The following is a 20,367-nucleotide window of genomic DNA, read 5'->3' on the forward strand; positions in this document are numbered from 1 at the left end:
GGTCATTTTCTTTGTGTGTGTGTGTTTTGACCCATTTAGACCTGAGGCCGATTCTAAAAACGCCTTTTAAATCCTGACCTATGTTTTCTGAAAAACTTCAAATATGTATTAAAAAATTACAAAAATGTTTATGTTACTATATACTGTACATAGCAACAAGAACCCCAAAAGGGGTTCCCGTCTTGAAAGGTATCGTTACAAATAGGGGTTCCCGCCCAAAATGGGTTAACAGAAACCGCTACTTTCACCGGGGGAAATTACTGTGGCGATTTGACAGGTTTCATGCGTTAAATCACAGTGAAATGTGAATCGATCCCTATCTGCTGGTCTGTGTGTGCAGACAGTTTCATGAAAAATGGCTCACTCAAGACCGGGGTCCACATTTTCCTCCTGTCCCCCTTTTTGTTTTTGCTGAGGTAAAACATTGCCCATGGCATTCGTTGGCTGACGAAGGTTGTAGATTATTGTCACGCAATATGACATGTAGACTCAATTCAACTCGACTCGCACAGTCTGACAAAGTAGGCTAGATGATAAAGATTAAACCTTCCCCCTTTTCGTCTTTCTGTCAATTCCCAGTTGCCCTTAATTGTTACTGTTAATACAGCTGTTGTTACGAGTTTGAGTATTGTGTGACTGTGTGGTAGTGTGTGTGTGGGTTTTGTGTCAGTGCATGTGTGGGATTGTGTGTGAGTTTTGAGTGTTCACTTCCAGGTGCTGACCATCACCTGATTGCTGGCTGCCAATCACCCTAGCTCCTGGTGATGGGGTTGAGAAGACTGGAGAAGACTATTTAAGATCTGTGAACACCTGTGGTCTTTGGCAGCACTTGCAGTAGTGCTGTCCACCCACAAACACTTAGGGCGCGTTCGGATATATGCACTGAGCACACTGGTTTTCCCTCTGGGCGTTCGGTTATTGAGTGCACTTGGTGCGGTGTCGTTAGAAAATTGAGTGCGCTGCGCCCTCAGTGCACTGAGTGCCCACACTGAGCGACCCTAACTCAGAAGCTGTTTTTTCCAGTGAGTCTAGTCTCGAGCGCTTCCAGGCGGTGAAAATCCATCGTTCACAGATTCAATGATGATTCAAAAATCTTCGTTCGTAAATCGGAAGAACTCAGTGCGCTCTATGACGTCACCGCCCGTGCACTCAGAAAACTGGGCACATTCTTGGTGCATATATCCGAACGCCCCCCTAGTGTTCTTTGTATTAGTATTTAAGTTACTGTATTTGAGTCCTTAAGTCATTTCGTTGTGTGTTATTATGTGCAAGCACTGGGCCACGGAAGCCAGCTTTTTGTATTAAGTCATATCTTGTTAGATTAAATTAGAATAGAGAATAAGTAGGATTTTATTGTACTTTATGTTGTGTTTGTCAGGTTAGTGTTTAAAACTCAAAGCTTAGGTTTAGGACTGTTATGTTTGTTTCCCTGAGTTGCTCCGTGTGTCCTATATGATTTGAAGTATATATGAAGTATTTCATTTTCTGTAAATATCTTAAGCTATTAATAAAAATGGGTTTCACTCCCTGTTTATGTTGCATCCCTTTTTCCTCTAGACTATAGGGACGAAACAGCGGTTCTCAACCTTTTCTGCATCAGAGCCCACTCGGAAATCACCAAAGTGTTCGCGGCCCACCCATCTGACCACTTAAAGGGTAAGACCACTTTGGTAGAGGTTTGGGTTGTGTAGTTACCTTGCCATGATGTAACTCCAAAGGTGGGCAAGAAATAAAAAATAATTGCTCCATTGATTAGAAATTGATAATTCAAAATATGCTCCTCATTGACTTACATTGTACGGTAAAACAGCTCTCAAAGTCACTCTTTTAGCACATAAATGAACCCAAACATAGCTGATTCAGGCAATATAGAGCATCACCAAACCCAGTACTGTTTGTTTTTTTTATAAAAATGTCAACTTCCTGTTGATTTTACTATTTGAAGATCTGGATCCGGAAAATTACTTTTTTATAAAAATGCTCAGCTCATATACCACACTTTGATTTAAAACAGCACAGATACACAGATCAAGAGGCCTATTTTAACACATTGAGTGCCAGAGGTTTTTAAAAACAGGGTACAGCCAGTCAGTGCCAGCGTTTTTTACCGGCGATCTTTTTAGAGGTGCAGAAGCCACAACGAGGACCTGGATGTAAACTAAAGGTGTCTGGGCGATGGCCAAGGGTCCCGTCTAACGACTGGAACAATAACATTTCTACCGCCATCCGCCATTGCAGAGAGATCGCCCGTCGAAAATGGCTTGTTTTGACCACTGTAAAAAGACCTGGTAAATGGTGCATTTATATAGAGCTTTTATCCAAAGCGCTCAGAGATATGGACCTTTTTCTCAAGATCCCATCATTGGGGCGGATGCGCGTCAGTTTTTTTGGGATGACGTCACATCCGTCCATTCCCTTTTAAAGGGTTGTAGGATCATTCCTAAGTTGCGTTAGAGCGCCCCTTGTGGATTTTTTTATGGCACTCCACGGGTGGTACTTGAGTACATGTAGGCGTACTTAGTTACTTTACACCACTGCTTTTCCACAACTACACCTGACCTTAATACAAGTTGCATCATCCCAGACTACATTTCAACACCGTGACATATACTGTACAGTAAATGTGACAAAATCCTTCATCTTAAGCATCTCTGGTGGTTCAGTGTGACAGGGATAAGGATGGCTACCAGCCCATCCATGCTATTGTAGGCTAGTCAAACTGAGACCGTTTATATAACCGCTACCAACACATCAAAATAAATGGAAGGTCATTTTCTTTGTGTGTGTGTGTTTTGACCCATTTAGACCTGAGGCCGATTCTAAAAACGCCTTTTAAATCCTGACCTATGTTTTCTGAAAAACTTCAAATATGTATTAAAAAATTACAAAAATGTTTATGTTACTATATACTGTACATAGCAACAAGAACCCCAAAAGGGGTTCCCGTCTTGAAAGGTATCGTTACAAATAGGGGTTCCCGCCCAAAATGGGTTAACAGAAACCGCTACTTTCACCGGGGGAAATTACTGTGGCGATTTGACAGGTTTCATGCGTTAAATCACAGTGAAATGTGAATCGATCCCTATCTGCTGGTCTGTGTGTGCAGACAGTTTCATGAAAAATGGCTCACTCAAGACCGGGGTCCACATTTTCCTCCTGTCCCCCTTTTTGTTTTTGCTGAGGTAAAACATTGCCCATGGCATTCGTTGGCTGACGAAGGTTGTAGATTATTGTCACGCAATATGACATGTAGACTCAATTCAACTCGACTCGCACAGTCTGACAAAGTAGGCTAGATGATAAAGATTAAACCTTCCCCCTTTTCGTCTTTCTGTCAATTCCCAGTTGCCCTTAATTGTTACTGTTAATACAGCTGTTGTTACGAGTTTGAGTATTGTGTGACTGTGTGGTAGTGTGTGTGTGGGTTTTGTGTCAGTGCATGTGTGGGATTGTGTGTGAGTTTTGAGTGTTCACTTCCAGGTGCTGACCATCACCTGATTGCTGGCTGCCAATCACCCTAGCTCCTGGTGATGGGGTTGAGAAGACTGGAGAAGACTATTTAAGATCTGTGAACACCTGTGGTCTTTGGCAGCACTTGCAGTAGTGCTGTCCACCCACAAACACTTAGGGCGCGTTCGGATATATGCACTGAGCACACTGGTTTTCCCTCTGGGCGTTCGGTTATTGAGTGCACTTGGTGCGGTGTCGTTAGAAAATTGAGTGCGCTGCGCCCTCAGTGCACTGAGTGCCCACACTGAGCGACCCTAACTCAGAAGCTGTTTTTTCCAGTGAGTCTAGTCTCGAGCGCTTCCAGGCGGTGAAAATCCATCGTTCACAGATTCAATGATGATTCAAAAATCTTCGTTCGTAAATCGGAAGAACTCAGTGCGCTCTATGACGTCACCGCCCGTGCACTCAGAAAACTGGGCACATTCTTGGTGCATATATCCGAACGCCCCCCTAGTGTTCTTTGTATTAGTATTTAAGTTACTGTATTTGAGTCCTTAAGTCATTTCGTTGTGTGTTATTATGTGCAAGCACTGGGCCACGGAAGCCAGCTTTTTGTATTAAGTCATATCTTGTTAGATTAAATTAGAATAGAGAATAAGTAGGATTTTATTGTACTTTATGTTGTGTTTGTCAGGTTAGTGTTTAAAACTCAAAGCTTAGGTTTAGGACTGTTATGTTTGTTTCCCTGAGTTGCTCCGTGTGTCCTATATGATTTGAAGTATATATGAAGTATTTCATTTTCTGTAAATATCTTAAGCTATTAATAAAAATGGGTTTCACTCCCTGTTTATGTTGCATCCCTTTTTCCTCTAGACTATAGGGACGAAACAGCGGTTCTCAACCTTTTCTGCATCAGAGCCCACTCGGAAATCACCAAAGTGTTCGCGGCCCACCCATCTGACCACTTAAAGGGTAAGACCACTTTGGTAGAGGTTTGGGTTGTGTAGTTACCTTGCCATGATGTAACTCCAAAGGTGGGCAAGAAATAAAAAATAATTGCTCCATTGATTAGAAATTGATAATTCAAAATATGCTCCTCATTGACTTACATTGTACGGTAAAACAGCTCTCAAAGTCACTCTTTTAGCACATAAATGAACCCAAACATAGCTGATTCAGGCAATATAGAGCATCACCAAACCCAGTACTGTTTGTTTTTTTTATAAAAATGTCAACTTCCTGTTGATTTTACTATTTGAAGATCTGGATCCGGAAAATTACTTTTTTATAAAAATGCTCAGCTCATATACCACACTTTGATTTAAAACAGCACAGATACACAGATCAAGAGGCCTATTTTAACACATTGAGTGCCAGAGGTTTTTAAAAACAGGGTACAGCCAGTCAGTGCCAGCGTTTTTTACCGGCGATCTTTTTAGAGGTGCAGAAGCCACAACGAGGACCTGGATGTAAACTAAAGGTGTCTGGGCGATGGCCAAGGGTCCCGTCTAACGACTGGAACAATAACATTTCTACCGCCATCCGCCATTGCAGAGAGATCGCCCGTCGAAAATGGCTTGTTTTGACCACTGTAAAAAGACCTGGTAAATGGTGCATTTATATAGAGCTTTTATCCAAAGCGCTCAGAGATATGGACCTTTTTCTCAAGATCCCATCATTGGGGCGGATGCGCGTCAGTTTTTTTGGGATGACGTCACATCCGTCCATTCCCTTTTAAAGGGTTGTAGGATCATTCCTAAGTTGCGTTAGAGCGCCCCTTGTGGATTTTTTTATGGCACTCCACGGGTGGTACTTGAGTACATGTAGGCGTACTTAGTTACTTTACACCACTGCTTTTCCACAACTACACCTGACCTTAATACAAGTTGCATCATCCCAGACTACATTTCAACACCGTGACATATACTGTACAGTAAATGTGACAAAATCCTTCATCTTAAGCATCTCTGGTGGTTCAGTGTGACAGGGATAAGGATGGCTACCAGCCCATCCATGCTATTGTAGGCTAGTCAAACTGAGACCGTTTATATAACCGCTACCAACACATCAAAATAAATGGAAGGTCATTTTCTTTGTGTGTGTGTGTTTTGACCCATTTAGACCTGAGGCCGATTCTAAAAACGCCTTTTAAATCCTGACCTATGTTTTCTGAAAAACTTCAAATATGTATTAAAAAATTACAAAAATGTTTATGTTACTATATACTGTACATAGCAACAAGAACCCCAAAAGGGGTTCCCGTCTTGAAAGGTATCGTTACAAATAGGGGTTCCCGCCCAAAATGGGTTAACAGAAACCGCTACTTTCACCGGGGGAAATTACTGTGGCGATTTGACAGGTTTCATGCGTTAAATCACAGTGAAATGTGAATCGATCCCTATCTGCTGGTCTGTGTGTGCAGACAGTTTCATGAAAAATGGCTCACTCAAGACCGGGGTCCACATTTTCCTCCTGTCCCCCTTTTTGTTTTTGCTGAGGTAAAACATTGCCCATGGCATTCGTTGGCTGACGAAGGTTGTAGATTATTGTCACGCAATATGACATGTAGACTCAATTCAACTCGACTCGCACAGTCTGACAAAGTAGGCTAGATGATAAAGATTAAACCTTCCCCCTTTTCGTCTTTCTGTCAATTCCCAGTTGCCCTTAATTGTTACTGTTAATACAGCTGTTGTTACGAGTTTGAGTATTGTGTGACTGTGTGGTAGTGTGTGTGTGGGTTTTGTGTCAGTGCATGTGTGGGATTGTGTGTGAGTTTTGAGTGTTCACTTCCAGGTGCTGACCATCACCTGATTGCTGGCTGCCAATCACCCTAGCTCCTGGTGATGGGGTTGAGAAGACTGGAGAAGACTATTTAAGATCTGTGAACACCTGTGGTCTTTGGCAGCACTTGCAGTAGTGCTGTCCACCCACACACACTTAGGGCGCGTTCGGATATATGCACTGAGCACACTGGTTTTCCCTCTGGGCGTTCGGTTATTGAGTGCACTTGGTGCGGTGTCGTTAGAAAATTGAGTGCGCTGCGCCCTCAGTGCACTGAGTGCCCACACTGAGCGACCCTAACTCAGAAGCTGTTTTTTCCAGTGAGTCTAGTCTCGAGCGCTTCCAGGCGGTGAAAATCCATCGTTCACAGATTCAATGATGATTCAAAAATCTTCGTTCGTAAATCGGAAGAACTCAGTGCGCTCTATGACGTCACCGCCCGTGCACTCAGAAAACTGGGCACATTCTTGGTGCATATATCCGAACGCCCCCCTAGTGTTCTTTGTATTAGTATTTAAGTTACTGTATTTGAGTCCTTAAGTCATTTCGTTGTGTGTTATTATGTGCAAGCACTGGGCCACGGAAGCCAGCTTTTTGTATTAAGTCATATCTTGTTAGATTAAATTAGAATAGAGAATAAGTAGGATTTTATTGTACTTTATGTTGTGTTTGTCAGGTTAGTGTTTAAAACTCAAAGCTTAGGTTTAGGACTGTTATGTTTGTTTCCCTGAGTTGCTCCGTGTGTCCTATATGATTTGAAGTATATATGAAGTATTTCATTTTCTGTAAATATCTTAAGCTATTAATAAAAATGGGTTTCACTCCCTGTTTATGTTGCATCCCTTTTTCCTCTAGACTATAGGGACGAAACAGCGGTTCTCAACCTTTTCTGCATCAGAGCCCACTCGGAAATCACCAAAGTGTTCGCGGCCCACCCATCTGACCACTTAAAGGGTAAGACCACTTTGGTAGAGGTTTGGGTTGTGTAGTTACCTTGCCATGATGTAACTCCAAAGGTGGGCAAGAAATAAAAAATAATTGCTCCATTGATTAGAAATTGATAATTCAAAATATGCTCCTCATTGACTTACATTGTACGGTAAAACAGCTCTCAAAGTCACTCTTTTAGCACATAAATGAACCCAAACATAGCTGATTCAGGCAATATAGAGCATCACCAAACCCAGTACTGTTTGTTTTTTTTATAAAAATGTCAACTTCCTGTTGATTTTACTATTTGAAGATCTGGATCCGGATCCGTGGATCCAGTCCAGGTTTTCTACTTATTAAAAATGGCAAAATCAACAGGAAGTTGACATTTTTATTTAAAAAAACAAACAGTACTGGGTTTGGTGATGTTCTATATTGTCTGAATCAACTTTGTTTGCGTTCGTTTATGTGCTAAAAGAGTGACTTTGAGAGCTGTTTTACCGTACAATGTAAGTCAATGAGGAGCATATTTTGAATTATCAATTTCTAATCAATGGAGCAATTATTTTGTATTTCTTGCCCACCTTTGGAGTTACATCATGGCAAGGTAACTACACAACCCAAACCTCTACCAAAGTGGTCTTACCCTTTAACACGGTAGCCGAATGGCAGTCGTGTTAAGTGGTCAGATGTGTTAAGTGGTGAGATGTGTGGGCCGCGTGCATTTTAATTTTAATGATCAATACATCGATTGTGTTTGGGCTTGGATCAGTGGAACTAACATAGTATACTTTCAGTTTTCAGTTCAGTATCACAATGAAAATTCTAAAGAAAGAATACCATGACATTTTTGTAACATTATTGTTTCATTTATTAATGTATTAATACATATTAATATTCATGTTATTTTATCATAAAAATCTTAGTTTTTTGCCAATCATTTGAGGGCCCACTTGCAATATCCTCATGGCCCACCAGTGGCCCCCCAGGCCCTCAGTTTAAGTACTTTTAAGTATTTTTACACACTTTTATTACTTTTTACCCACGGTAGTTACTTTTTAGTCACTTTAGTTACTTTAGTTACTCTAAGTACTTAAAGTACTTTTACTCAAATTGTAGTTCGGTCATTTTAGTGTTTGTGTGTGTGCGCGCAAGTGTGCTGAGCCAGCCTCTGTGTGTGTGTGTGTGTGTGTGTGTGTGTGTGCATGTCTTTAAGTGGCACATGTGTTGCACTGTCTTGTTTGTGTTTAATTAGTGTAACTGGTTGCATGTTTGTGTTGCAATCAGCTGCGGCTGTTGAGGTCGTGCTCATACGGACAAACACACTCAGTCACTTGTTGGAGCGGCGGGCACCGCTCAAAAACTGAAATATTCAAGTAAAGTAAAAGTACCTAAAAATGTTACTCAAGTACAGTACTTGAGTAAATATACCTAGTTTCCAGCAGTGATCTGGGTGCATGTACCCATATGTGACTCTGTGAGTGCTGGAGCAGTTGGTGGGGAGTGGGTGGAGCAGTGGGTGGAGAGTGGGTGGAGCAGTGGGTGGAGAGTGGGAGGGTCCTGGTTATGACAGCTCTGTTCTGTCCAGTGTTGATCTGGGAGAGTTTAGCCAGGGAGCGGAGCAGAGGACTGGGTCAAGTCATTACCAGTGTCCTACTGACCTCAAGACCGTAAAATGTCAGCAAGTACAGTCAGATCCCAAACGGTAAAACCCGGGCCTCATGTGTCGACCATCAAAGTGGACCGAAGGAGATGAACTATTTTCTTTCTTTCTATTCTTTTTAAAAGAGAGATGTCGTCCAACAACTTTTCAGCTGCTGCGTCAGAGGAGGAACAGCGACAGATCTACCAGCAAGCCATGCTGAAGCAGCCTGTGATAAAGTTACACAGAATAGGTGTGTGCATGTTTTTTTTGTCACTGTACACTTTTCTTTCATCTTCAATAGAAAGCAGATGTACAGAAATGTTGTCGGTACTCGGTGGAGTAACGGAGTAATGCTTCCTTCCAGCACTAAATCAACTGTAGATATAAGCGAGAGAGAGAGAGAGAGAGAGAGAGAGAGAGAGAGAGAGAGAGAGAGCGCGAGAGAGAGAGCGCGAGAGAGAGAGAGACAGCTGCAAGAGAGAGAGAGCGCGAGAGAGAGAGAGAGAGAGAGAGAGAGAGAGAGAGAGAGAGAGAGAGAGAGAGAGAGAGAGAGAGAGACAGCTGCAAGAGAGAGAGAGCGTGAGAGAGAGAGAGAGACAGCTGCAAGAAGAATCAGTCATCAGGCAGGCCAGGAATCAGCCTAAATGTTCCAACGGCCAATCAGTGCCGGGCAGTTGCTGTTGTCGTCCTAAATTTATAACAGTATGATTTGGTAATACAACACTGCATGCTCACCAGCCCAGCGGCCTTGTGGTTAGAGTGTCCGTCCTGAGATTGGGAAGTTGGAGTTTGATCCCCAGCTGGGTCATACCAAAGACCGATGTTGGGCAATATATTACTCGGTAAAATAATGTTACTTATTACGTATTACTCCTTAAAAAAGAAATACATTTGTTACTTATTACTCAAGAGTAATATATCATATTACATATTACTTTTGCCCCCCCCCCAACAAAAATAATAATAAAAAAAAAGACAACACAATTTGTTTAGCCAGCTCCTTTTTGAACAGAATCCAACTGAATAATTGTCTATAAAACAAAATAGTCAACAATCTCTCATGTTTTGAACTCTTTTTCTGCTGCAAATTCCACATTTGGAACAATAATTATCCTAAGTCTAGGACCCGCAAGTGGTCATTTGAATGGGTCCCAGCCAGGGAAATTTTGGGTTCCAGGGAAATTGTATGAGTCCTCATAAAATAAAACGTTTTTCCCATTCAGACAGTATGGCAACATTGTCTGCCTTTCATTGTTTTCTAGGCGAAAAACAAACCATGTCACTCTCTGCCTTTCAATTATATTCAAGGGCAAGGCAAAAAAGTACCTTATGTCACTGCTATGTGCTAACTGCTAGCACACAACTCAGGTGGAATTGACCATTTTAAACTCTCTAAAGAGATCTAAAATGTTGTGCTTACGTAGACAACAAGTGTTCCTACAGTAGCCTATATCTACTTCAATGGACTACTTTGTTTGGGCTGACACGCTTTTTTTTTAACGAGGCAATGTTGCGACGCGTCTACAACGTGAATAATTGCAATGTGGAGTCACGTCTGGTAGGATTAACTTTTCATTGTCATTATTATATATAATCATCTATAATTCTGACGGTGCAAGTTAATTAACATGAAGTAAATTGAGCAAACAGGAGGAGTAGGCTAGGTTACACGCGCACACACACACACACACACACACACACACACACACACACACACACACACACACACACACACACACACACACACACACACACACACACACACACACACACACACACACACACACACACACACACACACACACACACACACACACAGAGAGCATGGACTGAAAGCGACGTGGAGCATGTGGGTCACAACCAAATGACACACCGCGTCTCCGGCTCATAGACAATACAACCACAGAGAGAGCGCTTTTATCTCGGTCAGAAACAAAAACAAATCACTTTCATTGTAACGAGTAACGCAGCGTTATTTAGATCAGTAAAATGGTATAATATTACTGTTTTGGCAGAGTAATACATTACACTACTCGTTACTGGGTGAAATAATAATATTACAGTAATATTTTAAAAGCAACTCATTACTGCCCAACACTGCCAAAGACTATAAAATGGGACCCAATGCATCCCTGCTTGGCACTCAGCATCAAGTATTGGATTGGGGGGAAGTACCTGCGACATACTAGCGTCATGTCCAGGGGGTGTACTTGTAGCCTGGCATTGCCAGACTGATGATGTGGATTCACTCACACGTTCCTCCACGGTATCAGTCAGGACTTCGGCCCATAGGCAGAGAGTATGAGAAATCAGAAAATGACCGGGCCAATCAGGGGCTGCTTTTCACTGTTGTACGGACAGCAGTTGAAACGCAGTCACTGATTGGCCCGGTCATTTTCTGGTTGTACAGTACATCAAGCTGCCTCATGCTACAGAAACAGAACTAGGCTCCTGCCCTATGGGCCTCATGGCTCGACAAGGCTTAATAACTAATACAACATAGCTTGCATGTAATTTCAATTTCAACATATTTTTTCTCTCTCCTCATTCTCCCTCCCAGATGTCTTTCCTGCCCAACTCAAACATATCTACTGCCGAAATAGACATCTCAAACATCAGCAGAGATTTCATACAGGGTTGAAGCCCTACCACTGTGACCAGTGTGGGAAACGGTTCAGCCAGAGCAGTAATCTCAAAGATCACCAGAGAATTCATACAGGAGAGAAGCCCTACACCTGTGACCAGTGTGGAAAACGGTTCAGCCAGAACGGTAATCTCGAACGTCACCAGAAAATTCATACAGGACAGAAGCCCTACCACTGTGACCAGTGTGGGAAACGGTTCAGCCAGAGCCGTACTCTCAAAGAACACCAGAGAATTCATACAGGGTTGAAGCCCTACCACTGTGACCAGTGTGGGAAATGGTTCAGCCACAGCAGTACTCTCAAAATACACCAGAGAATTCATAAAGGAGAGAAGCCCTACCACTGTGAACAGTGTGGGAAACGGTTCAGCCAGAGCGGTCATCTCGAACTTCACCAGAGAATTCATACAGGAGAGAAGCCCTACCACTGTGACGAGTGTGGGAAACGGTTCAGCACGAGCAGTGAGCTAAAAATACACCAGATAACTCATACAGGACAGAAGCCCTACCACTGTGACCAATGTGGGAAACGGTTCAGCCGGAGCGGTAATCTCAAATATCACCAGAAAATTCATACAGGAGAGAAGCCCTACCACTGTGACCAGTGTGGGAAACGGTTCAGCCAGAGCAGTAATCTCAAATGTCACCAGAGAATTCATACAGGGGAGAAGCCCTACACCTGTGACCAGTGTGGGAAACGTTTCAGCCAGAGCAGTACTCTCAAAGATCACCAGAGAATTCATACAGGAGAAAAACCGTACCACTGTGACCAGTGTGGGAAACGGTTCAGCACGAACAGTACTCTCAAAGATCACCAAAGAATTCATAAAGGAGAGAAATCGTACCACTGTGACCAGTGTGGGAAACGGTTCAGCCAGAGCAGTACTCTCAAAGATCACCAGAGAATTCATACAGGAGAGAAGCCTTACCGCTGTGACCAGTGTGGGAAACGGTTCAGCCAGAGCAGTACTCTCAAATATCACCAGAGATTTCATACAGGAGAGAAGCCTTACCGCTGTGACCAGTGTGGGAAACGGTTCAGCCAGAGCAGTAATCTCAAACGTCACCAGAGAATTCATACAGGAGAGAAGCCCCATCACTGTGACCAGTGTGGGAAACGGTTCATCATGAGCAGTGAGCTCAAAATACACCAGATAACTCATACAGGACAGAAGCCCTACCACTGTGACCAGTGTGGAACAAGGTTCAGCACGAACAGTAATCTCAAACGTCATGAGAGAACTCATAGAGGAGAGAAGACCTGACCAACCACTGACAGTTGGAGATTAAAGTAAAAAGCTTCTCTGTAAAGTCTCACCTCAAACAACATCACATTGTAAGATACTTTGGGCAATGTAGTGGTGCACACTTACCGATACAACACACACACACACACGCGCACACACACACACACACACACACACACACACACACACACACTCGCGCTTGCACGCACACACGCACGCACAAAATATCTTCCCCCTGAAGAATGAAGATCTCTTGGAATTTCTTGAAAATTCTAGGCTACCACCCAAAGTACTCACTTAATGACCTTTTTCTTTATTATATCATAACTTCAGCGACAGCAGTGGATTAAAGTTACCATGGAAATTTCATGATCATATAATGATCATGAAACTTTGGTCGTTAAGGTCAGGTGTAGTTGTGGAAAAGCAGTGGTGTAAAGTAACTAAGTACGCCTACATGTACTCAAGTACCACCCGTGGAGTGCCATAAACGTAATATTATATCTAAAAAAATTAAAAAAATCCACAAGGGGCGCTCTAACGCAACTTAGGAATGATCCTACAACCCTTTAAACACATTGGGTGCCTGAATTTTTTAATAACTACATACCGTGGGTGCCAGCAATCTCACCATTGACTGCGCTTTGCTGTTTAAAGCTGTAGACTCCACGACGAGCAAATCCACATAAAAAAAAGCATGCATTCATGGAGCGCGATGACCCTGGCTACATCCTGGAACGATAACATTTCACTCGCGAGTTACAAGGGGAGGGATCGCGCATGACCGGTTTTCCCCACCGGAAACAGATTTGGAGATACAGACGTTCTAAAGAAGGAAATAGACAGGAAGCGGATGGGGAGCCATGTTTTTTTTTTCGGTGATCCATCTGGCCTTTCCTTCTCAGGATCACAATGGGTACTCCCAGAGCTGCTCTAGCCCCTCCCGTGTGGAGAAAAAACTACAAAATCAAAAAGACACAAAAACCGTACCATTACGGTTTTGGCGCTCCGTGTCACTTTTTGCACCCTTTGCAAAACCGTATATGTACGGTTTTGGCACCCATTGTGTTAAGATACTTTATCCATCCAGATGTGGATGATAAAATAAATATATCGGGTGGAAACCTCATTATGTCCAAAACTGTTACATTTCAGGATTAAAATAAAAAAATTGCTAAAGTAGCAGATCTACCGCATTTCGAGCTTGCCGATCTGCAATTTTTTTCACTCATCAGCAACATTACTCAGGGATGAAAAGAAAACGCAATCTGATATCACATCCAACATAGACTTTGTTATTTTACATGCGTATTTACAGTGGTTAGAGAAACTCAAACAATGTTTAACAACATTTACTGAAATGTAAAAGTGATTGTGCATATTTTTTGCTTGCACATATCTGTCTGGACGTATGTGTGTGTGCATGTGTGCGTGTGCGTGTGTGTGTGTGTGTGTGCGCGTGTGTGTAGGCCGTCATTATGCCTGTAGTTCCCCAAGTTGCTGAAGGAGAGTTTCTCGTTCTATTTCCAAAATAGCAATCTGTCGATTCTTCTCACTCACTTCCTGTCAAGAAGAAGAAGAAGAAGAAGAAAGTTACACATTGATAAAAGGCCTGTATTAAAAAAGTCCAAGAAAGTACAAAAGTATTGGCAACTTTTAAAATAGCAGATCTTCTTTACTATTCTACTATTCGAGCTTGCAGATCTGCTATTTATTATATTATACATTTTTGATACTTTTGTAATGCTGTAGTACGATCTAGGCTAGCCCTGGTTCAGAGCGTTAGTGAGAGGGAACTCACTAACGCTCTGAACCAGGGCTAGATCTAGGCCATTCATTTATGATAAAACACAAAAAGTTCAAATATGGAAATAATACTTTTCGGCTCAATAGCAACGCGATTCTATTCCAATTGCCATCCCGTAAAAGTCAAGTCACCCAGTGTGAATAAGTCAAGTCACCCAGTGTGAATAAGTCAAGTCACCCAATGTGAATAAGTCAAGTCACCCAGTGTGAGTAAGTCAAGTCACTCAGTGTGAATAAGCCTCTCTCCTTTCCTTTACCTGAGCCAGTACCGAGTTGTGCCAGCGGAGGTCGCTGTCTGCCACAGCATCGGGCAGGGAGTGGGTGCTGCCACCGGTCACTTGGGGCTCGCTCATCATGCTGCCCAGAGAGCCGTTGACCCGCTGGATACGAGACCTCAGCTGGCAAGACCTGGCCTGCAGGACAGAGGGGGGGAACATGGTTAAAGACCTATCCTAGTGGTGTAAAGCAGTGGTTCAAAGTGGGGTACACGTGACGTAGGGACCCCCAGCCAGGGGTCCTTGGGGTGGACCCAGAGGGTCCCCAGGATAATTAATCAATAGCATCACTGTAATCATTTTAACCACTTTTTTTTAACCATATTTTAAAAATTGGCTTTAAAAAAAATAGCAGATCTGCAATTTGTTTTTATCTTTGAAAAATCTAAAAAATCTTTGCCACGAAACATTTTCAGATGGGGGTCCAAGTAGCCTATCAATTTGGGGGTCCTTGACATGAATATGTTTGAGAACCACTGGTTTTTGATTGATTGATTGATTGAATACGTTATTAACAGTTTGCAAATAGTACGTGGTACGAATGGTGCTAAAAAGGATAATACAAAAAGTAAAGGGCTTATTGTTTCCATCGTGGTCCTGTGTATTCAATTCATCGAGTACAGTGTAAAGTAAGGGGACCCCTGGGGTCCTGGAACCCCCCCCAAGGACCCACTGGGGTACCACAGACCCCACTTTGACTGGACTAAACTACAGAGCATAAATAAGACCAACAACGACAATGACTTTACAAAGAGACGACACTGACTTTTCTCAGATGCAGAGAGCCAGGACTAAAGGTTATACCCCACACCGTCACCGTACCTCCAGAGCCCCTTCAGATCCGCCAGCAAAGCCCTGCTGGGTCTCCAGACCGGCCTGCCGGGTCCGGTTCTCCTCCAGGCGTCTCCGGTACCACAGGTGGGCCTGCTCCAGAACCTCCACACCACACCACAGAGAATCCTTCTCCCTCTCCAGGTCCTTCAGACGCTTCATCTGAGACAGAGCAGTGGTTCCTCAGACATTTCAAGCCAAGAGGCTCTCATACAGGATAACGTTGTTGTCGGCCAGAAACCTCTTATCTCCATATTCTAACTTTTTGTGTTTATTTCCATAAATGAACGCCCTACTTGATCTAAGTCCAAATTAGAAGATCGACAAGCTCGAAACAGTTTAGGACATACGAGGTTTCCACCCGACAGATACGATATAATCCACACACCACAGCGAGCCCAGCTGGAGATATGGGTTCAACGGTACCTAGTCATTGCTGTCAAAGAAGGGCACTGGCACTGCTGCCCTTTTTATTCATATCAGATATATATATATATTTATATATATTTTAACAAAAGAAAATCACTCACTGCACCTTTAAAGGAGTAGTTCACCCAAAATATTACTTTTCTATCAATACCACACCCCATGAACTACTCCTTTAAGGCTCATGTGTACTACAACACGTTAAACTGTCAGTTTAGGTGTGTGTGTGTGTGTGTGTGTGTGTGTGTGTGTGTGTGTGTGTGTGTGTGTGTGTGTGTGTGTGTGTGTACGTGTGTATTCTGGGGGTGGGTTCGACGAACAAGTCCAAGTCAACAGCTCTGGACGGCAGTGACAGAAAAACAAAGGAGAGCCGGCAGCGTTGCATTGTCTGTTGTCTTCCAGGGGGCCCCAAGTCTTTGTCTATCAGCAGAATCAATCTACTGAGCCACGGGAGGCCATTTCAGCTCCATTGTCAGGGCATCAGTAGGGAAACCAAGCACGTCAAACAGGGATAAAATCAGGGTCAACAATCAACTGACAGGGCAAACTGGCAGTGGTGGAAGAAGTGCTCCGATGTTTTACTTACTACAGTTACAAGAAAAAGGCCTGTATTCAAAATTCAATTTGAGTCAAAAGTTGAAAAGTATTGGCATTAAAATACATTATGCATTATGCAGAATGCCCTATTCAGTGGTTCTTTTCGAAGCGACGCATTGTAAAAAGTACTAAAGCTTACAAACGCTTAATGCATGTTTTCTATTTATATAATCTAAATCTACAAAGTAACCATAAACTGTCAAATAATTGTAGTGGTGTAAAAAGTACAATATTTGCGTGAGATGTAGTGGAGAAGAAGTTTCAAGTATTACAAAAATTTAATACTGCAGGTAAAGTCAGTAAAAGTAAGTACAGTACTTGAGTAAATGTACTTAGTTACTCCCACCACTGCAAACTTTGTGATGCGAGTAGCTGGCATCCCACATTAGGACAGCCGAAGTGTGAAAAAACATCTATCAGGAGACCAAAAGAGGAGGTAAATGTAATTTTCCCATCTCTTTTGTACATAGTACAACATAGTGTTTGTATTTGTTGATGACATGAATTATTGTGTTAATTTTGTATGCTGTTGATGAATTGAATACAAAGGACCGCAATGGAAACAAGTCCCCCGGACTTTTTTTGTGTTATCCTTTTAGCTTTAATGTCTTACTGTACCATGTGCTGTTTACATTTCTGACGAATAAAGTATTCAATCAAGAACAAAAGTGGTCAAAAATCAGGACACATCGACTGCATAATTACCAATACCGATGTCGGTTAAAAAAAAGTCAACTGGTTCTAGTCTGTTATTGCACTTTGCACTTGAACAGCATCAGCTATTAATACTGACTACATACTGTAGGGAGTTTGACGGGAAGCTGTGAGGAGGAGCAGGGCTCTACATGAGGGAATGTGTCATTGGGGTGAGTGGTATTCATTATATTACCCAACATCCCAAACAACACTTGGGTCTGAATTAACCCATTCAAACCGGGAACGCATCTGTGTAACCACTTTAACCTATTCAAAAATAGCTGATCTACAAGCCTCGTAGCGCGTCACTTCGTGCCGCGCTACGAGGCTTGTAGATCAGCTATTTTTGAGAAATCTTGAAAATGTGTGCAAATCTTTGAATATATATATATTTATTTTAAGCGTTTAAACATTTTTAACTCATATTTTGCTTCCGGAGGCCCCTGGAACAAAATATTTTTAGATGGGGGGGTCCGCGGACAAATACATATCATTTTGGGGTTCCTTGACATGAAAAAAGTTTGAGAACCACTGATATTATAGCAACATAAGTTTGGGGAAAAAAACTGTAAGAAGACATTTGTAGAATCCGAAGCAAAGTTTTGAGAAAAAAATGTTTGTTTTAAAATATATATATATATTCAAAGATTTGCACACATTTTCAAGATTTTTCAAAAAATAGCAGATCTACAAGCTCATAGCGTGCATGGCACTCAGTGCCGCGGTATGAGCTTGTAGATCAGCTACTGTAGTTTTGAATAGCCAAAGAGATCTTAAAATGACATGAGATGCGTTCCCGGGGTTAATGGCTTAAGGATGGAAGGAGTGACTAAGGGAAGCCTAGAGTACAACTAGTCAACAATGTAAAACGCCCAACATCACCTGACATCCATGGTCTGTCCAAAAGCATCCAGTGTGTAGCATCATTGTTTTGTCAACCAATGACCAGTGAGTTTGTAGATTAGGCTAGCAACTTTTGCAACTTTATGAAGAGATATTTTCTGTATGACAAGTTGGACTGATATCACATTGAGTGGATGAAAGCAAGTTATGATTTTATGCAACATGTTTGACCATTTGACCACTGCTGCCCGAGGAGGAGTTATCGAACTCAAAACGTGTTGCTGAGTAGGCTGTATGTTTTAAGCAAAGTTTGTTCTTTAGCCTAAAGAAAAAAGTTGAAAAATAGCAGTTTGAAGGCATTAAAACTATTTTTGCATTATACAGTGGTCTCCCTCCTCTATTGTTTTTTTGTGTTTTGTGCAACATGTTTAAAATGTTCTACTTCCTACAAACTGACAAGGCCTCACGCCCCCCTGTGATCTTTGGCGCGCCCCCAAAGGGGAAACACGGCTGTATCCCATGTGTAAACGTCCATATGAGTGAAGGCTAACTGCAGGCTGCAATGAAAGCATCACTCAATACAAAGCCACTACAGCATTGTGTGAACCAGTCTGTAGGTCAAAGGTCAATCACCTCTCTATTGTTATCTTTATCTCTGCCAGGCCGAAGGCAGATGATGTTTTTACCCCTGTGCGTGTGTGTGTGTGTGTGTGTGTGTGTGTGTGTGTGTGTGTGTGTGTGTGTGTGTGTGTGTGTGTGTGTGTGTGTGTGTGTGTGTGTGCGCGAACTACTTCATTGATCAGCTTCGAATGTCTTGTGCACGCCGGCGGCAGGAAGTCAATCCTCGAATATTATTTTGAAAATTGGCTTCCAGGTACTCTGACAATGGATACTGCATTAGTTCAGAAACATCTACACGAATAATACATTAAATGTTAAAAGACATACATGGTACAGTATGTTTTGCGTTTTGAAATTGGAGGGTGGACATAAAGCAAATAGCAAAACACTGACGTTTGATCGGGCCTCGAGGCACTGAGAGACAAATTATTACATCATCAGTCAGGTATTTAGCCAACTGCTGTTAGACAAGCCTGTACTGTACGCTGTCATTTCATACTGCACTCAGTATTATAAGCTACGTTCTACCTCCGTGCCATGTACATTAGGCTAGCTGATAACACTCCTGAACTAATGCATGTGTGTAGTAAACAAACACTAGGCATGGGCCGATATTTGATAAATCGTGAATATCAAATAGGGTATCGATCATATTGAATATTGTGATACTTTTGCTACATTTGTGCAATATTAATGCAATATTACACACATCCACACAAGTGCACTGCAGTCCATACATTGTTAGCTATATGTAAGACAAGTGGGGCAATGTGAGAATGACTCTCCACTGCCTATGCCAGCAATTTATGTTAGTTTTTTTTATCCTGCAATGTTATGGTATTCCAGTGGAAAAATAATTATACACACACACACACACACGCACACGCACACGCACACACACACACACACACACACACACACACACACACACACACACACACACACACACACACACACACAGTCCTTACCCACAGGTAGAAGCGCAGGGCGTCCAGGCTGTAGAGGCTGGTCCTCAGCGGGATGATGACCACGGTGTAGGAGGGACAGGCCATGGTGGGGGGGAGGAGACACCGTCACTCAGCAAACCAGCACGGCTACTACTGGCCCCCTGCATACATACAGCGGTCTGCACACCGCCACTGCTACCGCCAACAACAAACAACACAACACAATACAAAGCAGAAACAACACCCAACGGGCCAGCTGACTGACTGAATGACACTGGAGAGGGAGAATGAGAGAGAGAGAGAGAGAGAGAGAGAGAGAGAGAGAGAGAGAGAGAGAGAGAGAGAGAGAGAGAGAGGGAGAGGGAGTGGAAAAAAAGGGCGGCAGCAGCGGGATGGTTTAGGGAACAGACGAGCACCCTGGTGCCCCCGGGGCGAGATAATGAAAAATTCCACATGTCACCGTCATGAGGCGGTTTTTTTTTTAATCGACATTTTCGTCGCTGGTAAAGGTGGAAAACCTTGTACGTCCAGAACCATTCCTTTAAAAAAAAAAAGTATTTTAAAATAATAATAATTAAACTTAATTTACAAAAAAAACATTAAAAGTTGAAACATGGATATACAA

General features: G+C 42.5%; 2 protein-coding genes across 3 annotated transcripts; one reads left to right on the forward strand and one right to left on the reverse strand.

The window, feature by feature from the left end:
* Positions 1-8,786: 8,786 nt before the first annotated feature.
* On the forward strand, positions 8,787-13,888 carry LOC308079486 (uncharacterized protein). Its single transcript, XM_080421004.1, has 2 exons — positions 8,787-9,059; positions 11,370-13,888. The coding sequence occupies exons 1-2, from the start codon at positions 8,957-8,959 to the stop codon at positions 12,716-12,718; spliced, it is 1,452 nt and encodes a 483-aa protein (XP_080277130.1). The 5' UTR covers positions 8,787-8,956; the 3' UTR covers positions 12,719-13,888.
* A 149-nt stretch (positions 13,889-14,037) lies between these two features.
* On the reverse strand, positions 14,038-20,029 carry sapcd1 (suppressor APC domain containing 1). 2 transcript variants are annotated; one of them, XM_080421006.1, is made up of 4 exons: positions 19,768-20,029; positions 15,604-15,774; positions 14,764-14,919; positions 14,038-14,263 (listed from the first exon to the last, which is right to left on the reverse strand). In XM_080421006.1, exons 2-4 carry the CDS (start codon positions 15,772-15,774, stop codon positions 14,177-14,179), a joined length of 414 nt encoding a protein of 137 aa, XP_080277132.1. In that variant the 5' UTR covers positions 19,768-20,029; the 3' UTR covers positions 14,038-14,176. The 2 variants fall into 2 exon arrangements, with proteins under 2 accessions (XP_080277132.1, XP_080277131.1); XM_080421005.1 differs by having other exon boundaries at positions 19,764-20,029.
* Between the last annotated feature and the right edge of the window lie 338 nt (positions 20,030-20,367).

This window comes from Gymnoscopelus braueri, assembly GCF_963280865.1.
Source record: "Gymnoscopelus braueri genome assembly, chromosome: 23".
NCBI classification, from domain to species: domain Eukaryota; kingdom Metazoa; phylum Chordata; class Actinopteri; order Myctophiformes; family Myctophidae; genus Gymnoscopelus; species Gymnoscopelus braueri.

Coding starts and splice junctions, on each gene's coding strand:
- LOC308079486 (XM_080421004.1), top strand. CDS start 8,957: ATGTCGTCCAACAACTTTTCAGCTGCTGCGTCAGAGGAGGAACAGCGA. Junction 9,060..11,369: donor GATAAAGTTACACAGAATAG/GTGTGTGCATGT, acceptor TCTCCCTCCCAG/ATGTCTTTCCTGCCCAACTC.
- sapcd1 (XM_080421005.1), bottom strand. CDS start 19,847: ATGGCCTGTCCCTCCTACACCGTGGTCATCATCCCGCTGAGGACCAGC. Junction 15,775..19,763: donor CCCTGCGCTTCTACCTGTGG/GTAAGGACTGTG, acceptor GCTCTGTCTCAG/ATGAAGCGTCTGAAGGACCT. Junction 14,264..14,763: donor ACAACTCGGTACTGGCTCAG/GTAAAGGAAAGG, acceptor TCTTCTTGACAG/GAAGTGAGTGAGAAGAATCG.